Source organism: Acinonyx jubatus, chromosome D1, assembly GCF_027475565.1.
Source record: "Acinonyx jubatus isolate Ajub_Pintada_27869175 chromosome D1, VMU_Ajub_asm_v1.0, whole genome shotgun sequence".
Classification (NCBI taxonomy): Eukaryota; Metazoa; Chordata; class Mammalia; order Carnivora; family Felidae; genus Acinonyx; species Acinonyx jubatus.
The window spans coordinates 95,059,554-95,085,837 of record NC_069390.1 but is presented as its reverse complement, the minus strand read 5'-3'; the positions used below and the strand labels follow the sequence as shown (position 1 = coordinate 95,085,837).

General features: G+C 39.1%; 1 protein-coding gene across 2 annotated transcripts in view; it reads left to right on the top strand.

The window, feature by feature from the left end:
* TBCEL (tubulin folding cofactor E like) overlaps positions 1-26,284 on the top strand; it is a 75,956-nt gene that overhangs the window by 29,635 nt on the left and 20,037 nt on the right. For both annotated transcript variants that reach the window (XM_027036758.2, XM_027036759.2), the window contains 5 exons: positions 92-231; positions 6,608-6,789; positions 8,102-8,358; positions 10,966-11,092; positions 13,335-13,451. In XM_027036758.2, the coding sequence (XP_026892559.1) occupies positions 92-231; positions 6,608-6,789; positions 8,102-8,358; positions 10,966-11,092; positions 13,335-13,451 (823 nt within the window). The remainder of the gene's footprint in view (positions 1-91; positions 232-6,607; positions 6,790-8,101; positions 8,359-10,965; positions 11,093-13,334; positions 13,452-26,284) is intronic.

Here is a 26,284-nt window from a genome sequence, read left to right as displayed (position 1 = left end):
TCCTGGGGGCTGAATGTATGTAGACAAGAATCAGGCTGATTTAGAAAGTGTTGTGTTCCCACCACCCCACCCCACCCCGCCCCCGATTCAGATCGCCTCAACCTCCCAAGTGTACTGGTGTTGAACAGCTGTGGAATAACATGTGCAGGAGATGAAAAAGAAATTGCTGCCTTCTGTGCTCATGTGTCGGAACTAGATCTTTCTGACAACAAACTCGAAGACTGGCATGAGGTAAAGTTTTTATATTGCTGCATTTTGGTGAATTCTACTGAATTCTGGTTCTCACTGGAGAGTCTTGTCTCTGTGTCTCAAGATAAATAACTGACTACTTCAGCTGTTCTGTTGGGTTTTTTTTTTTTCAATTAACATTGTTACTGCTAATTTTTCATTAATGTGAAAAGCACCAAGGAACTTTATTCCAGGCATCTAGAGGTTAATAAGGCTGCAGAGGTATAGACTGCCAACAATGCATTGGAGTTTCTACTGTTTCACTAGTTTACCCATCCTGTGTTCATTGTACCACTCGTTCACCATTTATTACTATAAATTCACATAAAGATTGCTTGAGCTCAAAACTAAGATTGTGAAAATATTAATTTTTATTACTGAAATTTACTCCAAATTTTAAGAACTTTTCTAAAACGAATATTTTAAAACTTTTCCTTATTCTATTAAGTCTCATAGGTGATTTGACAGACCCGATGTCTTTTGACCTCACAGTAAGTCAAACCAACTACACAAATAAAAGTATTAACAACATAACATTGCCTACCTGATGATAAAATTACCTCGTGGAAGCTACTGTTAAGAATTAGGGAAGAAGGGGTGCCTGGGTGGCTCAGTTGAGCATCTGACTCTTGATTTTGGCTCAGGTCATGGTCCCAGGGTGATGGGATTGAACCCTACGTCAGGCTTAGTGCTGAGCGTGGAGTCTGCTTAAGGTTCTCTCTCTCTGTCTCTCTCTCTCCCTCTCTCTCCCTCTCTCCCTCTCTCCCTCTCTCTCCCTCTCCAATAAAAAAATAAAAAAGAATTAGGGAAAAATAGTTCTTCCTACTTCATTCATTCTCCTGCCTTAATTTAGAATCTTCTTTCTTGCTTAAACTGTGGAGAAAGTTTCCTGATGGATTTTCCGGCTTCCCGGAAGCTGTCTTCTATAGTGCAACCAGACTCCTTTTAATAAATGGAATAAGATTATGACACTCTCCTGCTTAAAGTCCTTTAGTTGCTAAGATCTGAACTCTCTAAATGTAGCCTTCCACCATATGGCCCTTGGCTACTTTTAGAGCTTTATCTCCATCTTTAGCCATATGCTTTTTCTTGCAGCTCATGATAAACTCTTGACATGAAAAGCTTCCTTGCTTTTATTCATCCTCAGTCCACTGCTGTTTTTCCTTGTCTCCCTGGCCTCTTCCTTCCTATGTATCTTGGCCCAAGTCACTATTCCTCTATGAAACTTTCCCCAGCTGTCATTCAGGCAGAAGTACATTATCCCAGCACCTGTATCATGCTGCTATGATTCATGTGATCATTTATCACAATGTAGTACAGTCACTTGTATACTTGATAGTTTTTCTGCTGGACCCTGAGCTTATTAAAAGTCGAGATTTTTGTCTCTATTATCATCAGCACCCAGAGTGTCATACTAGGTATTCATATGTTTGTTGAATGCATTAATGAACAAATGATTGTATCTTAAGGATTGATCAAGACCTCTTGCTCCAACTTTTCCTGCGATCTAAGAAGCTCACTTAATCCTTTGGTGTTTTGCTTTGCTCATCTCTAAGATGGGGTTGCAGATAAAACTAATCATTGAGGTGCTTTGTGGGTATTAAATGCCATACAGATTCCAAGACAGCTTTTTTGTTTAAGAAAAACCTGTCGGTGACCTAGTTTTCTTTAGCTTTTCTTATTATTTGTCTGTTTCATAGTTTTGTTTACTCTGATAACTGTGCTTCTGCTTATATTTCCTATTTTTATTAAGATGTTTACCAAATTCTTTGAGATGCATGTCCTTTGATTTTTAAGTTACTTGTTAATATATATGCAGATTTGTGTTCCAAGAAATAATCTCTATTTGTACATGGATTTATTTACTAATTCATTTATCTAAACAACTAGTATAGTTCACTGTTCAACAGATTACAGTCTTTGTCTTCTTGGTCCTTTGAGATGCTTAGTTGACATGCATGCTGTGTCCATGCTGCACAGAGGCAACAAGAACTGCCTGGTTCACCCCTCCCCGTCTCCTGGATTCCCACAGTGGTCCGCTGCTGAACCCCCGGGGAGAGTCTTTAACCTGCACGGGTGACAAGTCAGACCACATTTTCCTCTGAATCATTTCACATCCTATGTTCGCAGGCTGATTCCCTTAAATGTGTTTCTTTGGGAGTGTAAAATTTCACAAAGGTTTTGTGCTTTGACCATGTACATAAGCTAAGCTTTTGCCAAGTGGTGAGAACAGTTTAACAGTGATCGAGCTGGTGCCTCGGAAGAACAATCTATGTCAGTGTGGATTAGTACACAGAGTTTACACTAGGCAGTTCAGCCTTTTCTCTGCTTAGAGAAAGGTCTACACTAAATATTTTCCATCCATTAACATGTATGGCCAGAGGGTCATATGTTCATTTGTGCTCTGTATGTATATTCTTACATGTCCTCTATAAGTGTATATCTGGGCAGTTTTCAAATAAATCTTTGTTGCTGCTACCATTCGGGTTTCCGTTTTCCAATTTATTTTTGTTTTCATCATTCCTTTATATTTTGTCCTTTGCTTTAACTGTAGTTGATGCCAATCTTCTAGAATATCTATCAGAGAGCACAGAGAGATGGGAGAAACACTGACAGCAGAAGAATATTGATTTTTAGGGTAGATTAAACTCTGCCAGGCTACAAATGCCTCATAGGTCACAGTTTTAAGACATTACATTTCGACCTCATTACAACCTGTGTACCTGATCACCAAAACGATAAATTCATCCCTGGCCATTAAGTCAGTTTATTTTGGCCAGTTTTTGATACAGCAATGTGGGACAAAATAAGATAGTTTGTTCTTTTCGTGTTTTGAATGGTCACTAATGTTATAAGTAACTTCTTTTGTAGTTTAAACTACTGGCTATTGTATGTATATTCAGGGACAAAGATAAATATGAGTGAGAAGTGTAATACTGTGAGGGGAGGCAAAGATTTGTCTCCATCCTTTGAAAATTGGGCATCTGTGTGTGAAAAAAGATGCATTTTTTAGCTTTTGACTTGAATTTCCCAAGGCATCTCCTTTTTCCTCCCTTTCTTATCAAAACCATTTTATAGGAGAAATTAACCCAAGTAGTTGAGAGGAGGGAGGAATTAGCCCCTCAGGTGAGGCAGAGAATAGCTTGGGTATAAGTTACAGATTGTTATCTTACAACCCTTTCCCCATTTTTCTTAAAACTTTAGTTTCTTCATTTTTACAAGCAGAGTAGAGGCTCCTCTATTAAATCATAGAACTGTAGAGACCTAGAAGGTCGTGTAAGTTCACTCCATGTTTTGGCACATGAACAACGCAGGTTTGAACTGTGTGGGTCCACTTACATGCAGGCTTCTTGCAGGACAGTACTGTAAATATATTTTCTCTTCCTTACAGTTTTCTTAATAACATTTTCTCTAGGTGGGTGGAGGATGGGCTAAATGAATGATGGGTACTAAGGAGGGCACTTGTGATGAGCACTGGCTGTTGTCTGAAAGTGACGAATCACTAAATTCTTCTCCCGAAACTAATATTACACTATATGTTAACTAACTAGGATTTAAATAAAAACTTGAAACATATAGAAAAAAGAAAAAGAAGAAAAAAAGGTCAGGTGTAAAAGAGAGGATCTCTTTTGTAAAAATTCTTAAAATATCTACAGATGTAAGTGTATATGTTGGAATATGCATGCATTTTTTTTTCTGGGAAGAATCGCAAGAATTTGTTCTGTTCAAATTTCATAACTGTGAACATTTTGTTACTGTTCTGTTTTGACTTCATTAAGGATTACCGCGCTGTTGAATTGGGGCCTTTTTTAGTTTTCTTTATATTTCTCTATATGAAAACAAAATACATATTACTAAAACACAAGACGAAACAAAAACATTTTCTCTAGCTCACTCTATTTTAAGAATACAGTCCATAATACATACAACATACAGATAAGTTAATTGACTGTTTACATTATCATTAAGGCTTCCTGTCAACAGTAGGCTATCAGTAAAGTTTCAGGGGAGTCAAAACTTGTAGGCAGATTTTCAACTTTGTGGGATGTTGGTGCCCCTAACCTCTGCGTTGTTCAAGGGTCAGCTGTATCACTCTAACTAAAGGAGTCTTTTTTTTTTTTTTTTTTTAGAGTTTAAAAAAGGTAAGTCAGTATACTGCCCTAGAAACTCGCTCATGTTTGTTTGTAGGACATTTTTAGAAGTACATTTGCCTGTGTAATTAATATATTTTCGAAAATCTTATCATTAGTGTAAGGTTACCCCCAAATCCTTTTTAGCCTTAACCTTTTAAAGAATATTTTTATTTGTAACATATATTATTTTTTCCTGCTTGAATTATTAGACTATAGTCCAATTTTATCTTTCTAGGATATTCCATACGATATAACATACAGCCAGGGTTGACAGATTGGTTCATACTATACTTACTATATTAGGAATAGTTACATTTATTGAATGATGTTGTGCCATTAATTTATTCAGCAAACATTAAGTACCCACTGTGCAGTAGTGAACTATCCCCTGCTTTATGGAATTTACATCCTATTGGGGAATAGGTAAGGAAGTCAGTTTCTACACTGGGTTCAGTGCTTTACACTCTATCTCATTTATTCCTACCAACAGTCCTGTGAAACAGGTGGGTCCTATTGTCTCTAAGTTACAAATGAGGAAATGGAGAGTTGGGGAGGTAAAGTAAATTGTCAGACCACACAGCTAGGAAGTGTTGGAACCTGGTTTGAACCTAGCTTTTTTTGACTCTGAAAACAGTCCTATTTCTCATAACGTTTAATCACCACATTTCCTATTTGATGCTTACTACATTTACTGGGCTTTGAACATTTACTTCATACTTGTTTAAGCTCGTTCTTTTTTCCTGGTTGTGTTTATAATCTAGTTGTGGTATGTTGGAAGAACCATGGCTCTGATTTTTAAATCCTAGATTGGGTTCTTGTGATGCTGAGACCTCAGTCAAATTATTTAACATTCCTGAGCCTGACTTTCTTCATTTGTTAAAATGAAAATAGTTTATCTTGCAAGTTGTTTTGAGAATTGAGTGAAATAAGCTTTATCAAAAGAGACTAGTACTATGTAGAGCTAATTGTTAAGGTGAGTAATGCTGATTTCCTTTTTTTAAAAAAATCTTCTTTCCTCCCAAGTTTCTAGCTAAATCGTTAAATTGATGATCATGTTTTCTCTTTTGTTATGGATGCTTCTTGTTTTTGAGTGTATATGAAGTTTGGTCATCTTCTTTTATCTAATTTTTTTGAGAGAGAGCCAAGTGGGGGAGGGGCAGAGAGAGAGGGACAGAGGATCTGCCCTGACAGCAGACAGCCCCATGTGGGGCTTGAACTCACAAACCAGGAGATCATGAAACCACAGGATCATGACCTGAGCTGAAGTCAGACACTCAACCGACTGAGCCACCCAGGTGCCCCCAATTTGGTCATCTTTGAGCCAAATTGAAACTGTTTCTTTTTAAAAAAAATTTTTTTAAATGTTTTATTTATTTTTGAGACATAGAGCATGAGTGGAGGAGGGGCAGAGAGAGAGGGAGGCACAGAGCCTGACTCGGGGCTTGATCTCACGAACCACAAGATCGTGACCTCAGCGGAAGTCAGACGCCCAACTGACTGAGCTGCCCAGGCACCCCAAGTTGAAACTGTTTCTTTTTTTTTTTTTTTTATGTTTGTTTATATTTGGGACAGAGAGAGACAGAGCATGAACGGGGGAGGGGCAGAGACAGAGGGAGACACAGAATCGGAAACAGGCTCCAGGCTCTGAGCCATCAGCCCAGAGCCCGACGCGGGGCTGGAACTCACGGACCGCAAGATCGTGACCTGAGCTGAAGTCGGACGCTTAACCGACTGAGCCACCCAGGCGCCCCGAAACTGTTTCTAAGTGATTGTGGTTATGTCAGTTTTGAACACCTGAGCTGTTACCGTGTGTTCTTCAATAAATCTTTAATTAGCCTTAATATTGTACTGAGGACAAAAGGAAGGAGAAATTCAAAGAGAGTTACGTGACCCAGTCTCAGGTCTCTAGAAACTTGCAGCCTAAAACGTCATCAAAATTATCTTTTCTCCATTTATCAAAGAGAATATCATACAGAACAGAATCAAAAACCTTGCCAAAGGCAACGTGTAAAGTCTTTCTTTTGTACCATTAATTTTCAATTATGTCACTCTTTCATAGAAAGATTAAATTCTTTGCCAAGATTTGTTGAAATTACTTACGCCCCTCTGTAGGTATCGTCACTAACAGGACTCCCTAATGTGAATGGCCTTTTGCCTGGAGCCCCACTCACTTAAGCTGTATGAGCATGATTGCGATTTTAAAACTCTGATTACTGCCTGATATGCATTTCTTTTTTTCTCCCCAGGTCAGTAAAATTGTGTCAAATGTTCCCCAGTTGGAGTTTCTAAACCTGAGTTCCAACCCTCTGAATTTGTCGGTTTTAGAAAGAACATGTGCTGGGTCCTTCTCTGGGGTTCGCAAACTTGTCCTCAACAACAGCAAAGCTTCTTGGGAGACGGTCCACACGATACTGCAGGAGTTACCCGAGTAAGCTCAGAGAGCATGATGGAGAGGGGGCTGTGTTGCCATCTTTGTTAGTACATAGAATCACTGCTGATCTCCCATCTCAGAAACACTAGAACAGCAGATTGGATGGAGAACGAAGTTAGAAAAATGAACTACTTAGAATGAGGGTAATTTAGTAGCATTTTCTTTGGAATACTTGTTTAGTGTTGAGTAGCACCGAGACATAAGATATGTCATCCTTTGGCGAGAAAATATCCCTGAGAAGCACTTATCATTTCTAGATCAACCCACCCTTTCTCCATTTTAATCTTCTGATTACCTGATTTCAGAATTTTGCGTCAGCGCTTTTCTTTGGGACGAAAAGAAAAAATCATACGATCTATAAAATATATTAACACTCAGATGATTAAGTGCCTCGCTGGCCTGATGGGAAAATGGAACTCTTTTCGATAATTTAAACAAGAAATTATGCTTTTGTTTGTCAGTTTAGAAATGCTTTCTTACATTTGTTTGTATGTAGCTTTGAATAAACACATGAGTATTCAAAGGAAGCAGCTTAAAGAAATATGTGAAACTGTAGTTTCTTTGTCTAAATATGGAACTTATCAAAGCCTTTTGAATCTGGTCTCACCCCATTTATTCCATCTGAGTTTCTCACCATCCCTCTAATGAAACTGGTTGCCACTCACTTCACACAACCCCTGGCATGGCAGAGAATGAGCTTGGAGAGCCTGCTTCCCCCTACTGGCCATATGACCGTTGAGAAGCGAATGAACTCTGTTTCCTTGTCTGTAAAATGGGTGTAACTGTATCTACCTGGCAGAAATAGTACAGTCTATAAAGCACTTGGAACAGGGCCTGGCTCAGGGTAGGAATTTAGTAAATGGTAGTTAATATTTCTGTTTCTACACATTGCGTTCACATTGTTTCTGGGATTTTCCTCTATCTCCTCTCAACTTTTGCAAGTCTGCCCTTCCTTCAAGGCCATGCAGTCTTCCCTGACTATTCTAACTACAATTTCAATTCCACTCCTATGTGAACTGCTATCTTAGAGTGAGTACTGCCTTATTTAGCATTTAGTTATTTAAGCACAAAATTAATTTAGTGGGTTATCATCCTGGGTTATATCCTTCTCTGCTGTTTTATGTGTTTTGGGTTCTGTGTCTCCAGCTATATTTTAAGCTTTAGAAAGACATCTTTATGTCTTGCCCGCAATACCTACCAGAGCCTCACACACAGTAGGCACTTATTTCTTAATCGAATAAATGAAAGTAGGTGCAAAGTAGAAACATAACTGCTTTCAACAATGAAATATTTCCTTTTTTCTCTGCAGTTTGGAGGAGCTCTTCCTGTGCCTTAACGACTATGAAACAGTGTCTTGTCCTTCTATTTGCTGTCATTCTCTTAAGCTACTACATATAACAGACAATAACCTCCAAGACTGGACTGAAATACGAAAGTTAGGAGTTATGTTTCCTTCACTGGATACTCTCGTCCTGGCGAACAATCATTTGAATGCTATTGAGGAGCCTGATGATTCACTGGCCAGGTTGTTTCCTAATCTACGATCCATCAGCCTCCACAAGTCAGGTGAGGTACATGCAAATTGATCTGAGCTTACACATGAGATCAATGATAGTGTATTTCTTTCAGTCACGGCTCTGCCTCCTTGTAGGATGCGTTTTCAAGAGTGACATGCAGGTGCCAGTTGATTAGCTAAATTTAGGGCATCCGTGTTCGTAAATGATAAATACCAAGTGGCATAGCATCTTATTAGCTGTTTATGTTTTATATGCTGAAGAGGTCATACCATGAAAGGAGTGAGACAGATTGATGAGTTGGACAGTAAAAGGCAGAGTCACAGTACAAGGAATGACAAACTAGCCCATTTTGTCTGGATTCAGGTTAAGGAATTTCAACCTACCGTACCCTGTAAGTGTTTACTTTTCTCTTCTAGCATGGTATAGTAGTTACGTAGTATTAGATAGGATTGATAGCCAGTTTGCTGCCATTTGATTCTGTGTCTCACAGAAATGAGTATTTTTAGCCTATTTTTTTTAACTAATAAACTTTATGTTTTAGAGCAGTTTTAAATTCATAGCAGAATTGAGCAGGAAGTACTGAGTTCCCGCATACTCTGCACCCCCCCCCCCCCCATGCACAACCTCCCCACTCTCAACATTCCAGCACCAAAGTGATACATCTGTTAATCGAGCCTACATTTTCACATCATCACCCAAAGTCCGTATCTCACATGAGGGCTCACTCTTGGTGTTCTGTGCTTGGGACAAACGTGGAATGACATGTATCTGTCACTATAGTATCATACATAAAAGTTTCACTGCCCTAACAATCCACTGGGTTCTGCCTGTTCGTCTCTCCACACGCCCAATCCCTGGCAAACAACAGAGACCTTTTGACTGTCTCCGTAGTTTTGCCTTTTCCAGAATGTCATATAGTTGGACTCATACAGTATGTGGCCTTTTCAGATAAGCTTCTTTCACTTCATAATACGCATTTAAGTGTCCTCTCTATCTTCTCATGGCTTGATAGCTCATTTCTTTTCAGCGCTGAGTAACTTTCCATTGTGTGGTTCTGCCACAGTTTGTTTATCCATTCACAAGCTGAAGGACATCTTGGTTGCCTCGAAGTTCTGGCACTTATTAATAAAGCTGCTGTAAACCTCTGTGTGCGGGGTTTTGTGTGGACAATAAGTTTTCATTTCATCTGGGTAAATGCCAAGGCGCGCGGTTGCCGGATCATACAGTGAGAATATGTGTAGTTTTATGAGACACTGCCTGCTGTCTTCCAAAGTGGCCGCCCCACTTGGCGTGCCACCAGCCACGAATGAGACGTGCTGCCGCTCCTCATCTTTGTCAGCATTATGTGCTGTGGATGTGTTGGATTTCGGCCATTCTAGGTGTGTGCTGGTGGAATCTTGTTTTAATTTGCAGTTCTGTAATGACCTATGATGTCAGGCATCTTTTCCCATGCTTATTTGCCATCTTGGGGAGGTGTCTGTCTGGGTCATTTGCTCATTTTTTAGTTCAGGTTGTTTATTTCCTTACTGTTGAGTTTTAAGAGTTCTTTGTGTATTTTGGATAACAATCCCTTATCAGATGTGTTTTTAACCAATCTCTTCTTCCAGTCAGTGACTTTTCTTCTCATTCTCTTGACATTGTCTTTCGGCCCATTTCTTAAAACCTATGTAGCTAAAAACAACTCTAATCTACAATTGAAAAAACGCACAGCTTAATTTGCCATGGAAGTCATAAGGGTGGGAATGAGGTTTTAAAAACCAGTGTTTTGCATAAGGAAGCTGCTTATGACACAACCGAAGGGAAGAGAACAGTGGTGGCTTGGGACAGTATACACCAGAGCCCTCATATATCACTCCTCTGCTTACCCTTGCTTCAGGTTGATGGAGAGAGGAAGGGGCTGTGTTGTTCTCTGAAATAGACTGAGCCTGTTATAAAATTGACCACGTTCATTATTACAGGCATGTTTTTCCTGGAAGTGCCAACTATTGACTTGGATGATATATTTGCTCACGGGCCATAGGAAGACTTTTCTTTTAGCACTAAGTAATCTTAATTTGTTGCATGTTCTCATGACCCAGTGGTTCAGGTTGTCTGTTTTTGCTTTTGTTTGTTTGTTTTGCTTTTAAAATCTGTTTTCCCTGTCCCCAAAATGAGGGCAGTATGTAAGAAAGATATTATTTATTTTCTGGCTCTATTGAACTTGCCCCATTTTAGAATTTGTTAGGTAAAAATGTGAGTTTGACAGTATTAACTCTGATCAGTAGTTATGTTCTGTGAGTCTGTATCTGGTGAAAAAGTTGACCACGTCCCCCTTTTAATGTAATCATGGCATACATCGTGCTTATAGACACCGGCAGTGACCCTCTTTACAAGGCCATTTGGATGGACAATCAGTACCTTAGTAGGATGTTGGAGAATGAAGCTCTCTTCTCCTTGACCACTGGGATCATAGGGAGAGGAGCGGCTCTAGGGAGGTTTTTATGGTGTTTGACTGTATTCTGTTCTGTCGTTGCACGTAAGAAGATTTTCAGGATCTCTAACTAGTTTACGATCATTTTTAACATTTCAGAAATTAATTGAAGCAGTTTTTTCTATGTTAATCTTCTTTTTTGTGTGCTTTTCTGGATTTACTTAAATGATATATTTCTCAAATCAGGTTTGCAGTCCTGGGAAGACATTGACAAACTAAATTCATTCCCCAAACTTGAAGAAGTGAGATTATTAGGAATTCCTCTTCTGCAGCCCTATACCACCGAGGAGCGGAGGAAATTGGTAATAGCCAGGTCTGTTGTCTGATGACTCTCCTTGCTTCTCTCGGGCCTTGTTTCATTAAAGGGATGATGCACTAATGAGGGGGAGTGCACCATACGTTTCCCCGTCTCTTGAACAGACAGCACTTGAAGGGGCTGCATCTGTAGCTCCAAATCCCAGAAGAAAGAGAATACAGTGTGATGAGAAAAATGTGAAAAGTAATTGGCCTGCCAAGAGCACTGAAACATTCCCTCACAAATCTATTCTATTTTTACACTTTTTAATACTTAACAATATTTGAAGCCCTGTTTTAGATTATGGAGAAAAAGTAGGTATAATAGGGAATGAGTTCTGTTTTAGTTGTATTTATTTTCTCTGTTAACATAGTGTCATTTAAAGCGTAAATACCTAAAAATTGGACGGTTTCAGTTCTATGAAACTTAAAGAGAGCAGCATCTGTGTTTTCTCCTTGAATATAGATTGACTTAAACATGACTACCACACGGCTGTGTTCTTCCTCTGGCTCCCCTGCCTCTCGTGTCTCCATCTCTGCCTCTCCCAGACTGCTGAAATGAGTGTTTATTTTTGTATAAGCCTTTAGCAGCAGTAAGATTTTGGCTGAGATGTAAAGGGCCGTGAGGCTTTCATTTGTTCTCTTTGTGTGCCATACATAGGGGTTTTGAAAGGGGCTTTAAGTTCCCTAAAGAAGAGTGGTTCTTCAAAACAGATGAACATAGGGGAAAAAAAGAGAAGAGAGGGGCCAACCAGAAAACACTCTTAACAGTAGAGAACACACTGAGGTTTGCTGGAGGTGAAGGTGAGGGGTATTAAGGAGGGCACTTGTGGTGAGCACCAGGTATTATATATAAGTGGGGAATCACCAGATTCTCGTGCAGCTAATATTACATCCATGTTAACTAACTGGAATTTAAATAAAAACTTGAAAAACAAAAAAATTTTAAAAAGCGGAGTATTCTTTAAACAGGGTATTGCTCTTTCTACCCAGCTAACACTTAACAGATCCTTACTGCTTTGTAACATACACGTTAATATCTCACTGAAGAAATACATTTCAGCGTAGTTTCCTTCTAAAAGGAATAAGTCTTGTAGTAGGCCTTATACTTTATTTTCTTCACGTAATTCTGTTGTAAATATAGTAAATTAATTCCTGAACGATTCCTGTACTGACTACTCTGTAGACCTCTGCTCTCCAGTATGGTACCATTAGCTATGTGTGACTTTTGAACACTTGAATTATGGCTAGTCTGAATCGAGATGTGCTGTAAGTGTAAAAATATACATGGGATTTCAAATACTTTATATGAAAAAGAGAACATTAAGTATCCTATTAGTTATTTGTCAATATTGATCACAGGTTGAAATGATTAAATCCTGGATATAGTGGGTTAAATAAAAATATATCCTTAAAATTAATTTCACCTATTGTATTTTTATTTTTTTAAATATGGCTACTAGAGGGGCGCCCAGTGGCTCAGTCAGTTAAGTGTTCGACTCTTGATTTTGGCTCAGGTCATGATCTCACAGTTCATGGGATCAAGCCCCATGTCCTTGGGATTCTCTCTCTCTCACACTCTGACCCTCCCCTCCTCGTGTTCTCTCTCTCTCTCCTCTGTCTCTTTTCTCTCTTGCTCTCTCTGTTTCTCCCAGAAAATAAATGAATATTTTTAAATAAATAAGGCTACTAGAAAATTTAAAATTACGTATGTGGCTTGGATTATATTTAAGTTGGACAGTGCTGGCTAGAATCTTATTTTGAAAGGTAAGGTAAGGTATAAAAGGTCAGTGTCACATCTAAAAATGAAACTTTAGGGGAACCTGGGTGGCTCAGTTGGTTAAGCATCCAACTCTTGGTTTCAGCTCAGGTCATGATCTCACAGTTCTCAGTTGGAGCCCCGTGTCAGTCTCTGTGCTGACAGTGCGTAGCCTGCTTGGGATTCTCTCTCTCTCTCTGCCCCTTCCCTGCTCACTCTCTCTGTCTCTCTCTCTCTCTCTCTCTCTCTCTCAAAATAAATAAATAAATAAATAAATAAATAAATAAATAAATAAATAAATAAATTTTTAATGAGACTTTAGACATTTTGGATCCTTTAATTCTATACCACTTTAGTTCATGTAGGTAGTTGTAGATAAGCAGAGTTACATCAAACATGTCCTTTCAAGAGAATAAGACTGGGCCTCAAACCAATGATTTTATTTCGAAAGCTGAATATTCTTAGTATCTTAACATGTCTTTATTTTGGTTTTTACTTACAGATTGCCATCCGTCTCCAAACTTAATGGCAGTGTTGTTACTGATGGTGAGCGAGAAGATTCGGAGAGATTTTTTATCCGTTACTATGTGGATGTTCCACAGGAAGAAGTGCCATTCAGGTAAAAACTACTCATCAGTTTAGCTACATTTTAGCAAGTATTGAGGCAATTTAAGAACTGTTGCTTTAGAGCAAATCTAATAATTTGTTACGCGACCCTTTTAGAGGACTTTGGTGATAGGTTAAAAAAAAAAAAAAAAGGAAGAAACACAAAGCAAACCCATTTTATCTCGTTTTCCACAGTGTGTTTCTTCTAACCTTGCACTTGTATTAAGAATGGTCGGGTAAGTATTTGACCACTTCCACCCCCATGCTCCATGTCATTGATTCCTGTTTGATTCTCTTCTCCAGGGACACATCTTCACCTACCCAAAAACTGGTCTCTTCTTTCACATTGACCTGCTTTCAGGATATACTAGGTTCTGCAGTTTGGAAGATTTGGCAAATAGGCATTAGGTTTCGAGAATACGGGGAAAGGACTAGAAAACAGACTCTTAAGGAAATACTAAAGGAATTAGCATGGTTGAGTATGAAGAGAAATGCGGAGGGCTGAATTAGTAATTACCTTTAAGTATACGAAGAGTTACTACACATAGTTTGAGGAGCAACTACCTTTTTTTTTTGTTTGCTTATTAAATAAAAATAAATAAAAATTTGAGTATAGTTGGCACACAATGTCACATTAGTTACAAGTGTGCAACAGAGAGATTCAACAAGTGTGTGTGTTGTGCTGAACTCACCACCAGTGTGGCTACCGTCAGGGACCATACAACACGATCACAATACCATTCATTACATTCTGCGTCCTGTACCTTTCACTCATGGCATCATTGGGAGCCTGTCTCCTCCTGTCCCCTTTGCCCGTTTTGCCCATTCCTCTTCCCCCTTCCCCCTTTCTCCGGCAACCACCAGTTTGTTCTCTGTGTTTACAGGTCAGATTCTGCTTTTTGCTTTGTTTGTTTTGGTTTTTAGATTCCACATGCAAGTGAAATCACATGGCATTTGTCTTTATCTTATTTATTTCACTCAGTTTAATATCCTCTAGGTACATCCATGTTGTCACAAATGGCAAAAAAAAAGTGTCATTCTTTTTTATGGCTGAGTAATAGTTCAGCGTGTGTGTGTGTGTGCGCGCGTGCGTGCGCGTGCTTGTGCACGTGCCACATCTTTATCCACTCATCTATCGATGGACACTTGAGTTGCTTCCGTATTTTGGCTATTGTAAATAATGCTGCAGTGAACATAGAGGTGCACATATCTTTTCAAATTAATGTTTTTTTAATTCTTTGGATAAGTACCCAACAGTGGGATAGCTGGATCATATGGTATTTCGAGTCTTAACTCTTTGAGGGACCTCCATACTGTTTTCCACAATGGCTACACCAATTTACATTCCCACCATAGTGCATGAAGGCTGGGAAGGAGCTACATTTAATACTCTGTAAATGTAAAAGGAAATGTAACAGGTATGACATAGGTAAACATACAAGGAAAAAATATCCCCCAAAACTGGTTTTTAGGTGTTGGCAACTAGAACCACTAAGCAAAAATGTTCTATGCTTTCCTTAATGACTTTAACAAATAACACAAATCACATTAGACAAGCAGGATGCAAGTTAGGACTGAATGGGAGTCTAGTCAGTTGATCTTCTGGTTATAAATTTCTGTGATTCCAATTCATCCTTACTAAATATATCTAATTTTCCCCAGAGTTTTCTATTACTTACAGCTTTGAGGGGGTTAACATTCTATAAGGCTTAACTAGTACTGTATAAAAAGATTCTGTGGTTTTTTAGTAGTATTTTAAAGCATAAACATTTTAAAAATATGAGGCAAATTAAGATTTTTGAAGACTGCCTTTTAAAATCAGCTAAGGACAGCCAAATAGGGAGAAATAAATATTACCATGCCTTTTAATACAACCTAGAAATAATAGGTTAAGCAGCATGACCTTTTTTTTTTCTTTTTTTTTTTTTTTTTTGTAAAACATGACCTAACATCTATAGTTTTACTTGATTCACTCTAACTTATTAACGGGAGAAGTAAATATTTGGGCTTTGAGCATAAGCCCATCATTATAGTTTATTTAATTTCCAGCCTGCTGCAGGAAGCAGTGCACATATAGGCAGTACATTGTTTTCTGTCCTGACGGCATAATTTTCCTAAAGTGCGTATATACCTCTGCACTAGTCCGTGTTCTTGGATTCGGGTCACAGCCATCATCTTCAACCACAGGAGGAATTTATTGGAAGGATATTGAGAAACTGTGCGAGAATTGTTAGGCAAGCTGCAGAACCAGGCGTAGACAGGAGCCAGGGGCAGCAAGAGCAGCCAAGGTGTCACTTGGTGTTTGGCCTCACGTGTCTCTGCTGGCACCGTCCTCCCTAGTCACCACAGTGCTGGACTTCACCGCCGGACGCTTGCGGTTGTGCACGGGCTGTGCTGGAAATAATCTCTCACTGACCTTTGCCTCTGTGTCTGACCAATTGATTGGCTGTGTTTAGGGTACGTGCTCACATTTTGTCTTCAGAGAGATAGGGAGAGGGATTACCTGTTCCACTTTGGCTTCTGCAGTGAGAGGTAGAATCCTGCTTTGCCTGATCTTGGGACTTTTCCCCAAACAGAGCAATTCAGCAAAAAGAACCTCTATTGTAGTCTGCCATTTTGACTATCCAACATCTATGAGGATACCTTTTCCGCATAGTTCTGCATATAAAAAATTATTCTTACCTGTCCTAATGTAGTCCTTGTACAAATGAAAACACATTTCTTTCTCCCTGAAATGAGATAACCGGTTTATTCTAATCCTAAAGGCTGTGACCAATTAGCTACTGTAAAAGATTCAAGCTATTTTAATTACCACTCTGGCCTTGCTGCCTGTTTATGGAATTATGCCTCCTTTCCCACTCACTAGTGGTTAAATGTCACTGCTTAGTGTCTTCCACTTTTCTTGAAATTGAAATGAGCAAACTGATGTCAGTGCCTTACTGGTCTGTAAAATATTTTTCACAGGTGTGAGTGTTCTACTCATGAATGTATTTTTCAAGGCCTTGGAAAAGGAAGTATCTTCTAGGTCCTTTGGTTCATAGATGGAGAATGAGTGAAGGAATAACATGGGTGGCAATAATTTCCATCATTCCTGTGTCCTGAAGTGTTTTATTTTCTCCTTCCACATTATCCCCCAAATTGGTGGCATCTCAACTTTGTTTAGCATAGACCACCACGAGTCCAATTTCTAATCATCCAACTAGACAAAATTTTAGAACCACTTCCAGCCACTAAAGCTACCTTTTTGAACTCAGAACCTCTGGTACTGTACTTACATCAACAAAATCAGCTAGATCTAACATTGCTTCTCCTTCCTGGGTCAGCACACTCAGAATCTATTCCTATACTTATTTCCTGCATTTTGTCCACGTAAATGACCAAATTCTTGCAATTCCTTTGATGTTTTTGTAATCAACCCCACAGAGCATGCTGTGATCTGATGGTAGTGGAGCAGAGTGTGTGTGTGTGTGTGTGTGTGTGTGTGTGTGTGGAAGGATGAGACAAATAGGGATTCGTTCACTCTTGCAAGGTAATTCCCTTAGGCAGGGGTTTCTCCCGCCTTCTCAGGCAAGAGAGGAACAGTCTCTTTAGGCCTACTAGCCAGGGGCCTGAGTGAGGATTAGGGATTCAGGATGTTCCCGAGCTCTCAGAGTCTTCCTATGTACCTCTACTCTGGTTCGTTCTCCTCCCCATCCCCATTCTTTCCGGTCCGTGCTTCAGCTTTCGTAGAACAGTCCCGATATGGATACAGATTTAACTGGCCTGTAATTCAGCAACCTGGGGCATCAAACTGTGTGCATTTGTTTTTAATAGCTACCTCAGCTTTATTGTTGTAAGAGAAAAGACCCTTTTCTTTAAAGTACCTGGGTTTCAGTCTGCTTTGAGCCTAGTTCCTAGGGATTTGACCTTAATATTCTCTTGATTCAGGTTGTCTTATGCCCTTAGAGTAGCAGATGCTCTGCCTCATAGTCTTGAATTCTTCCTACCGTTCACATTGTTTTATTCTTGGCAGCACTCTCTGAATCACCTAGAGCTTTCCATGGGGCCACAAGTGGTCATGAGTTACTTCACTACACCATGTCAAGACCTTTGCACAATCCCTTCCGTGAACACTAAGACGACGTTCGCTGGGCCTGCTAGGCCAAAAACCAATTTCAAATTGCCTATAATTACCTGCGGGGCTCTTGCTGGTAATCTCCCTGGTGCCAGTTTCTGAGTGCACACAACAGAAATCAACTCTGGCCAACTTCAGTAGGGTATGAATTTAGTAAAAGAATAATGAATACTGTGCAGCTCAGAGAATTGACAGGAAGATTAGAAAATCAGGCTTAGGCAGGATTGTTGGAAAGCCAGGCACAGCCAAGATTTCTACATCTCTCTCTACAGACTCTGGTCCTGGTCAGTCATCAACACGCTGCTAGACTTCATTGCCCCCACACATTTACAGTCATGCCTTTGAATTCTTGATTTTTCTGTATCTGCTATGAATAATTGCTGTTAGACCTTGTGTCTTTGCATTTCCAGTTACAGTTAGGTACGTTTGTTACCTTCCTGTGTTTTGGCTTTCAGGGAAAGAAGAAAGAGTATTTACTCCTCTTTAGTTCTGTAGTGGAAAATAGTTCCTACTTCTGATCTGTCTGGGGTTTCCCTCAAATCAGATGCTGGACAGCTAAAGTTGACATATATCCACTATAGTACCTGTTCCCTAATAGTTTTTTTGTTTGTGTGTTTGTTTGTTTGTTTTCATAAATCCTCCAGTAGAATGATCTGCTCCGGTAGAGCAAATATTTTTTGAGCCATTGTAATGCGCTAGGAACTGTGTTAGGCAATTAAAAAAGAACTGTAATACCATTCATCCTGATATCAAGATGGAATGATGGATAAGCATGGAGGAATTTGTATTAAAATGCATTTATTATGAATTAAGAATACTGATCTATAAAGGTGTTTACTATGGCTATCATTTTTTAATTGTCTTCCAAATTATATGCATAATCTCTCCCTAAAATACTGATGAACAGTGAATAACACAGTGTCTAGGTAGTAAAAGGTGAAAATTTGACTCTGGATAATTCAATAATTCATACAGAACCACATTTGAACTTTAGTTTCCAGGTAGGATGGAAGTATCCATTTATTTTGGAGAAATAAAATCCATTTGACCATGGATTTTTTAAAAACCAGTGCTTAACTTGATTTTCCTATAAATTCTGACTTCTACCAACATCTTTTTCCAATTGTTAGGTTCCCTGAGCTTTTCCTTCTCCTTCCATTAAACATGTAATACTTGTATTCAACTTAGACGTAAGAAAAGGTAGCCAGTATGTCTTTCAAGGGCATGAATAAAAAGCCATTATGATCAGTTGAATGTCCTTTATGGTAGCAAAGTTATTTTGTGAGTCAGTTGTATTACTCACACACATCTGTTTCCATGTGATTAGTCGTTTTAGCAACAGAAGACTTTATAAAGATGATCCATAAATTTACATATTCTGTTTTTCTCCCTCAGACTACAACACTAGCTCCAGTTACCTGAACGATTTCAATCTTTTTATGATGAACAGAATAAAATGTTTAGAGGACAAAAGGGAGATACACTTAATTAAGAGTTTTATAATTTCTTACAGATGCTCAGCTATCCTTTTTATTGTTTTCTGTTGATAGGTGGAGCTGAAAGTCTGTTGTTTACTGTAGATGTTCATGGTAATAATGGACTAACACAGAAAAACGAGCAGTTGCTTATATGTTTCATGTGGATTTACTTTGTGAGATAATAGAACGCAAAAACTTTCTGTTCCTGATCCTTGACCCTTAAACATCATAGTGTTTGCTTTTCCAATCAATGGACTCTTTCTTTTGAAGCCTTCATCTGTGCCTTGTCATTTTGTGGCTTGTGTAGCAGTGGTGTGCTATTTCCAAATAAGTTCCGTGTGTGCTGCAGGTGGCTGAAAAGATGTCCTCACTGGGCTGGTTGTATTTCATTTATTGGACTCTCAGATTTTACCAGAGGAACTTCTAGGAAGTAACTCTGGATTCTAGCTGGGTTTCAAAGGGCAGTTAGTTTAACTTATTTACTGAACACTTGCTGTGAACCAAGAGGCTGTGGGCCAGAAGTGGGAGGCAAAGAGACAAAAAAGTACTGTCTGCTCTCAAGAAGCTTGCCATCTGGGCTAAGCTAAAGACGTATCTCCTTTGCTGGCTCCTGTTCATGTTCTCCACCTCTAAAAATAAAGATACCATAGAATTTGGTCCTCGGACCTCTTCTCTTTTGTACTCATCCTTAGGTACTTTTTTCCAGTCCTGCGTCTTTACGTGCCTCCTCTATTCTAATAACTGCCAGATTCATTCCTCCAGCTCTGATCTGCCCCTGAGTTTCAGCCTAGTATTTCCAAAGGCCTACCTGACATCTCCACCTGAATGTTTAAACCTGTTGTGTCCCAAACCAAACTTCTGATACCCTCCCTTACCTTTCTCTGGCCCCTGTCTCTACTGCCACGTCTGTTCCTCTGCAAGTTTTCCATCGCTCGTTTTTCCAGTTGCCAGGGACAAAACCTCAGAGTTGTCCCTGATTTCCTTCTCCCATACTCCACATCTAGTCCATTAGGTTTTTTTCTTTCAGTACCACTTCCAAAAATATATAGGCAATCTGTCTATTTCTTACCATTCATTTTAGGTCAAGCTTCCATCGTGTCTTACCTGTATTATTCTAGCACCCTCCTATATGGTCTCCCTCAATTCACCTTGCCCCTGTGGCTTATTCTCCACCTGGGAGCCAGTTTATCAGAGCTCAAGTTTATTTAAAAAACAAAAAACGAAAAAGCCTTCCCGTGCTGTTCCTGAAACCCATCAAGCACACTCCCACCTCAGGCCTTTGTACTTTTTCCCTCTGTGGAATGCACAAGGTTAACTGCATGGCTTTCTCTCTTTGGGATACCTTATCAGAGACTCCTCCCTGACCAGCTGATCTTAAACAGTGCGGCTCTGTCTCCTGCAATTCTCTTAACCTACTTTTATTTTTCTTATTTAGCAACACCTGGCTTGCATTTTTTATACACTCCTGGCCTCCCCACACTCTACTGTAAGTTCTGTAAAGGCAGGGACTTCTGTTTTGTACTTGGCCCTACCCTCAACGCCTAGGGTGGTGCCTGAAAAAAGAGCCAAAATAGCTCAGTAAAATGACTGAATCTCCACATATGCTCAGGGAGCACGAAGCAGGGTTACTCTGCTCTGCTGGAAAAGGTGGTACTTCCTAGATAATGAATGAGTCAACCCGGTGAAGGGGAGGGGAGAATGTTCCAGACAGAAGGGCAAAAAAGGAAATAACTCCTGATGTGTAGTGATCTGCAGCGGTTTGAAATGCTTCGTGGAAAGTAGCCACAGTAGTCCTGGGCGGGAAGGTAGGAGCCAGGGCAGGCCCTTGAAGACCTTGGTATGCCATGCCAGGACACTAGGACTTTTTCTTGCATGCAGTGGAAACTCATTGAGACATTTCAAGTGGGGAAGTTCCTCGGGCAGATTGTGGTTTCTATTTCGAGGGAGAAGCTTAGAGAGAACTAGTTAATAACTGAAACTTTGGTAAAGCAAATGTGCACTAGGGGTGGCTTATGTCCTTATGCAGAGGAGCACGTGAGGACTGAATTCCATTGTGGAATTTGAAATAGTCCTTAGAAAACGCACGGGGAAGTTCTTGTTTTCTGATATGTATAGCCCTGATTTATCTAGGGGTATAAGAGTATCATTTTTAGAGAAAAAGAAACCTACACGTTTGTGAATCTGTGCAAGTTAAAGCGTACTATCGTTTTTGCCTCGCCATTTATCAAATGTCTGTCTGCATTGCCTATATTTATCAGTTTTTCCTTTATGTTGTTTGCTTTATCTCAATTTCCTCTGCGTGAATTTAAATTGCTTATTTAGTACTGAACTAATACCGGTCTTCCTCTGTTAAGTTTTAAAGAGAAACAAAAAGAAAAACCATGTAACTTTTAGAAATCAACATATCATGTGAACATAAGGGAAAGGAAGCAAAAATAATATAAAAACAAGGAGGGGGACAAAACATAAGAGATTCTTATTAAATATAGAGAACAAACTGAGGGGTGCTGGAGGGATTGTGGGTGGGCGGATGGGCTAAATGGGTAAGAGGCATTAAGGAAGACAACTTGTTGGGATGAGCACTGGGTGTTCTACGTAGGAATCTACTCCTGAAATCATTATTGAGCTATGTGCTAACTAACTTGGATGTAAATAATAAAAAAAAAAATAAAATAAATCAACATATCATGTATCTTTTACGGTTCAACTGTTTCTTTGGGGGAGGTGGTTGGTGGTTTTTTGTTTTTTGTTGTTTTTTACGTTTTTATTTTAATCACCTCGTGCTCATCACACATGTGCCCTCCTTAATCCCCGTCACCTATTTCATTCATCCCCACCCCTTCCATCTGGTAACGATCAGTTTTGTTCTCTATAGGTAAGAGTCTGTTTATTGGTTTGTGTCCCTCTTTTTTCTTCTTTGCTCCTTTGGTTTGTTTCTTAAATTCCACATTTGAATGAAATCATATAGTATTTGTCTTTCTCTGACTGACTTATTTCACTTAGCATTATACTGTCTAGCTCCATCCACGTCATTGCAATTAGCGAAATTTCATTCTTTTTTATGGCTGAATAATATTCTTTTGTATGTATATACCACATCTTTTTTACCCTTCATCAGTCACTGGACATTTGGGCTGCTTCTGTATCTTGGCTATTGTAAATAATGCTGCTGTGAACATAGGAGTGTATGTGTCCCTTTGATACAGTATTTTTGATTAGTATTTTTGTATTCTTTGGGTAGATACCAGTAGTGTGATTGCTGGATCGTAGGGCACTTCTATTTTTCACTTTCTGAGGAACCTCCATATGTTTTCCAGAGTATCTGCACTAGTTTGCATTCCCACCAGCAGTATACCCAAGGTTCCTTTTTCTCCAGATCCTTGCCCAAACCTGTTGTTTCTTCTGGTTTGGAGTTTAGCCATTCTGACAGGTGTGAGGTGTTGTCTCGTTGTAGTTTTGATTTGTATTTCTCTGACAATAAGTGATGATGAGCATCTTTTCATGTGTCTGTTGGGCATCTGGATGTCTTCTTTGGAGAGATGTCTGTTCATGCCTTCTACCCATTTCTAACCGGATTATTTGCTTTTTGGGTGATGCATTTTAGAAGTTCTTTATATATTTTGGAACTAATTCTTTGTCGGATATGTCATTTGCAAATATCTTCTCCTACTCAGTAGGTTGTCTTTTAGTTTTGTTGACTGTTTCCTTCACTGTACAGAAGCTTTTTATTTTAATGTAGTCCCAGTAGTTTATTTTTGCTTTTGTTTCCCTTGCCTCAGGGGACCTATCTACTGCTGATGTCACAGACATACTGCCTGTGCTCTCTTCAAGGATTTTTACGGTTTCAGGTCTCACATTGAGGTCTTTCATCCATTTTGAATTTATCTTTGTGTCTGGTGTAAAAAAGTGGTCCAGTTTCATTCTTTTGCATGTTGCTGTCCAGTTTTCTCAACGTCATTTGTTGAAGATGTTTCTTTTTGTTTTTGATGCTAGTGGGGAGGAAGTAAATTCACTGATTTGGGGGATCTCTTTTTTTCAGGCTTTGAATTTTGTTTTTCATGAAGAGTTAGAAGAGGCATAGCTCCAGTGAACAATTATCTGCTGGGAAGAGACACTGTTGTCAGAGAGAGCAGCAAAGCCAGAGATAGGTTTTCTTAAAGGCTTTGCTTCAGTTTTACTCTCCTTCGATACCTCACTTTCTGTTTGTCCTAAGGGGTCCCTAAACTATGCCCCGGGAAGTCCTTAATTATGATGTCAAGGATTATATTAGGCATTCCTCAAATGCTTATTGGCTTGTCATTAGTGGCATGCTTTTTAAAATATGGAGAGTATGTTTTTTTCCTCCTTAAGACTAATGGCTTTTCTAAATACAGCTGATTGTATCTTCACGTTATTGTGAGAGCAGGGCAGCAGCTTGTATTCAGACACCACCTCAGTGAAGGCTTGCTTTGTCTTGGATGCTGGAGAAATCCTAGTGTGCTGCATCTGTTACCTCATATTCCTTCCAGACAGAGGACCTGCTGTTGTGAAGGAACATTCCTACATTGGACAGGAGTCTCTTGGGCTTCTCCATATTGCCAGGCTCCATCATCCTCTGACAAGGGCCGTGACACAGCACTCCTCCCATTCAGCTTCCAGTCTGATGAGAAACAAAAGGGGCTTTCTCCTTGGCACACCACGGAGAGCCCCTGAAATGGTAGCTTTCCCTGTCGCTCACAGCCTTTGTCATTCCAATTACCTTGGACTTGATTTTGACTTCTTGCCACTTTCCCAGCCCAGCAGAAGATAGGCTACCTTCCTCATCTTGATTGGAGTTATATATGAGAATTTGCATATACCTGCAAAGGAAAGAGAGCATGAGAATCGACCCGCCCACATCATGGTCTTGGGGGAAATGATCTTTGGCGTCTCGACTTTTGTTTTGGCCAGGGCAGGGGCCAGTTTTGATCTTTGTTTTGCTTCTGTTTGCTTTTTAGGATTAAAAAAAAAATACTGAGAACAATAAAATAAAATACTCATGTTCACGTTATTCAGAACTGGTGATTACTAACATTTTACTATTCACTACCAGTTTATTTTTTAAATTGAAAGTAACAGTATCACAGGTGAAATTAGAGGAGGTTTTTGCCCCTGTTCTCAGTCCTGTTTATGCCAAGAAGTAATCCCTGGCAAGAATTTGATGTGTATCCCTTCTGTCTACTTACTGTATTGTATATATCCATAAAAATATAAAATGGGATTTTATAACTCTTTGTTAAAATGCACTGCACTTTCTTCTCTCCGTCTATAACTTTTCAGTCTCCTCTTTTCACTTTGTATTTTGTTGAAAAGAAGTTTCAAAAGTTTACCATTAAATGTGTCAGTCTTTCACTCTGTGGTTTATTCTTACTCCCATCTTTTTTAACAAAATCTTTTCTTTTCCAGAGATCACTTAAGATAATCTCCTGGCTTTTTTTCTAAATGTGTTTTCACATTTGTGTCTTTGATCCACCTGGAATCTGTTTTTGCAGATGGTGTCAAATAGAGATCTGAGGGTTTGCTTTTTCCCCCATGTGGATAATTGGTGTTCACCACTGATCTTTAATGCTGCCTCTGTCATATATCTCATTTTTTATATGCATGTGTGGTTCTGCCTCCACCCTGGTCTTTTCCACTGGTGTATGTGTCCTTTCCTATACCGCTACAAAATCATGAAATCACATTGCAAAGTCTGAATTCCCATTAAGGGCAGGTCTCTACACCTAATTGTTTCTCAGATTACCTTTGAGATGGTAGCCTCATTTCCCTAGTAAATTTTAGGGTTGACTTACCAAGAACCACAAAAATCCTGCTGCAGTTTGGATTCTGATTGTAGTGAATTCACTGACTAATTTGGGAGAATTGACAGCTTGATACTATTTTGTCTTCTCATCTGTGAACATAGGAGATCTTCCCATTTAATTCAGAGCATCTTTTATGTCCTTCAGCATTGTTTCTCATTCTCTCTCAAAGGCCTCGTGCATGTTTGTTCAGTTCTGTTTCTAGGCGTCTTATGCATTTTGTTGCTATTTTAAATGAAATCATTGTTTCTGTTACTGCTTTCTAATTGCCTGTTGTTGGTGTAGAAGAATGCTGTGTATTTGTGTGTGCTGGTCATGTAGCCATCAGTCTCGCTGTCGCTGTCGTATAAGATAGTTAATCTCTACTTTCTTCTGGGTTTCTAGGTAGACAGTCCTGCAGTGTAGTATTATCAGTAAAAGAGGGCATCGTCATCTTGTTTCTCACCGTTTCTCACTTTGCTTCCAAAGTTTCGGTGTGAAGTATTTTGATATGAAATACGACTTTTGCTGTCGGTTTTTCATAGTTGTTTTTCATATCAGGTCGAGGTACTTACTGCCTCTGTTTTTCTAAGAGTTTCTTTTAATATGAACAACTATTGTTTTTTTACAGAATGTTCTTTCTGTAGTGAGGTGAACATGTTGTTTTGATAATCTGAATTTTAGTGACACATTTTTCAGATAGTGAACCATCTTTGCATTCCTGGAATATTCAACCTGGTTGTAAAATATTAAGTGTTCTTTTACAACACTGCAGAATCTAATTTTATGATTTTATTTAGGATGTTCCCATCCATTTTCATATTTAAATATTTGGTATTGGTTTGTAATGTTCTTTTCTACTGTTCTTTTCTGGTTTTGTTATTGAAGGTTATATTATTAGCTTCATAAAATGAATTGGATTGGTAATTTTATGTTTTTCTATTAAAGTAACTTTTTCATTTAGTTTTAACTTTTTATAGTCATTCATAATATTCTTAGGATTTGGGAATCGGTGTTTATGTTTTTAAATTATTTTATTCTATTTAATTCTCATTTGGACTGGGTGATGCTTCCACATGGAACCCAACTGAAAATTTCTGAAACCGTATAGACCATAAACCAAGTCTTCCCACTTTTTTAAAAAAAATGTTTATTTATTTATTTATTTTGAGAGAGAGAGAGAGAGAGAGAGAGCGCGCGCACGCACATGAGCAGGGGAGGGAAAGAGAGAATCCCAAGCAGGCTCCGTGCTGTTGACACAGAGCCTGATGCGGGGCTCAGTTTCACAAATTGTGAGATCATGACCTGAGCCAAAATCAAGAGTCACATGCTTAACCGACTGAGGTGCCCCTCTTCCCACTTTTATCCTTAGCAGCAGCTATTCAGATATGTGGTCCCCAGGTAACTACTGACACTGTTTTCTTGTTACAGTTACCATTGCTGTTTAGTGCATAAT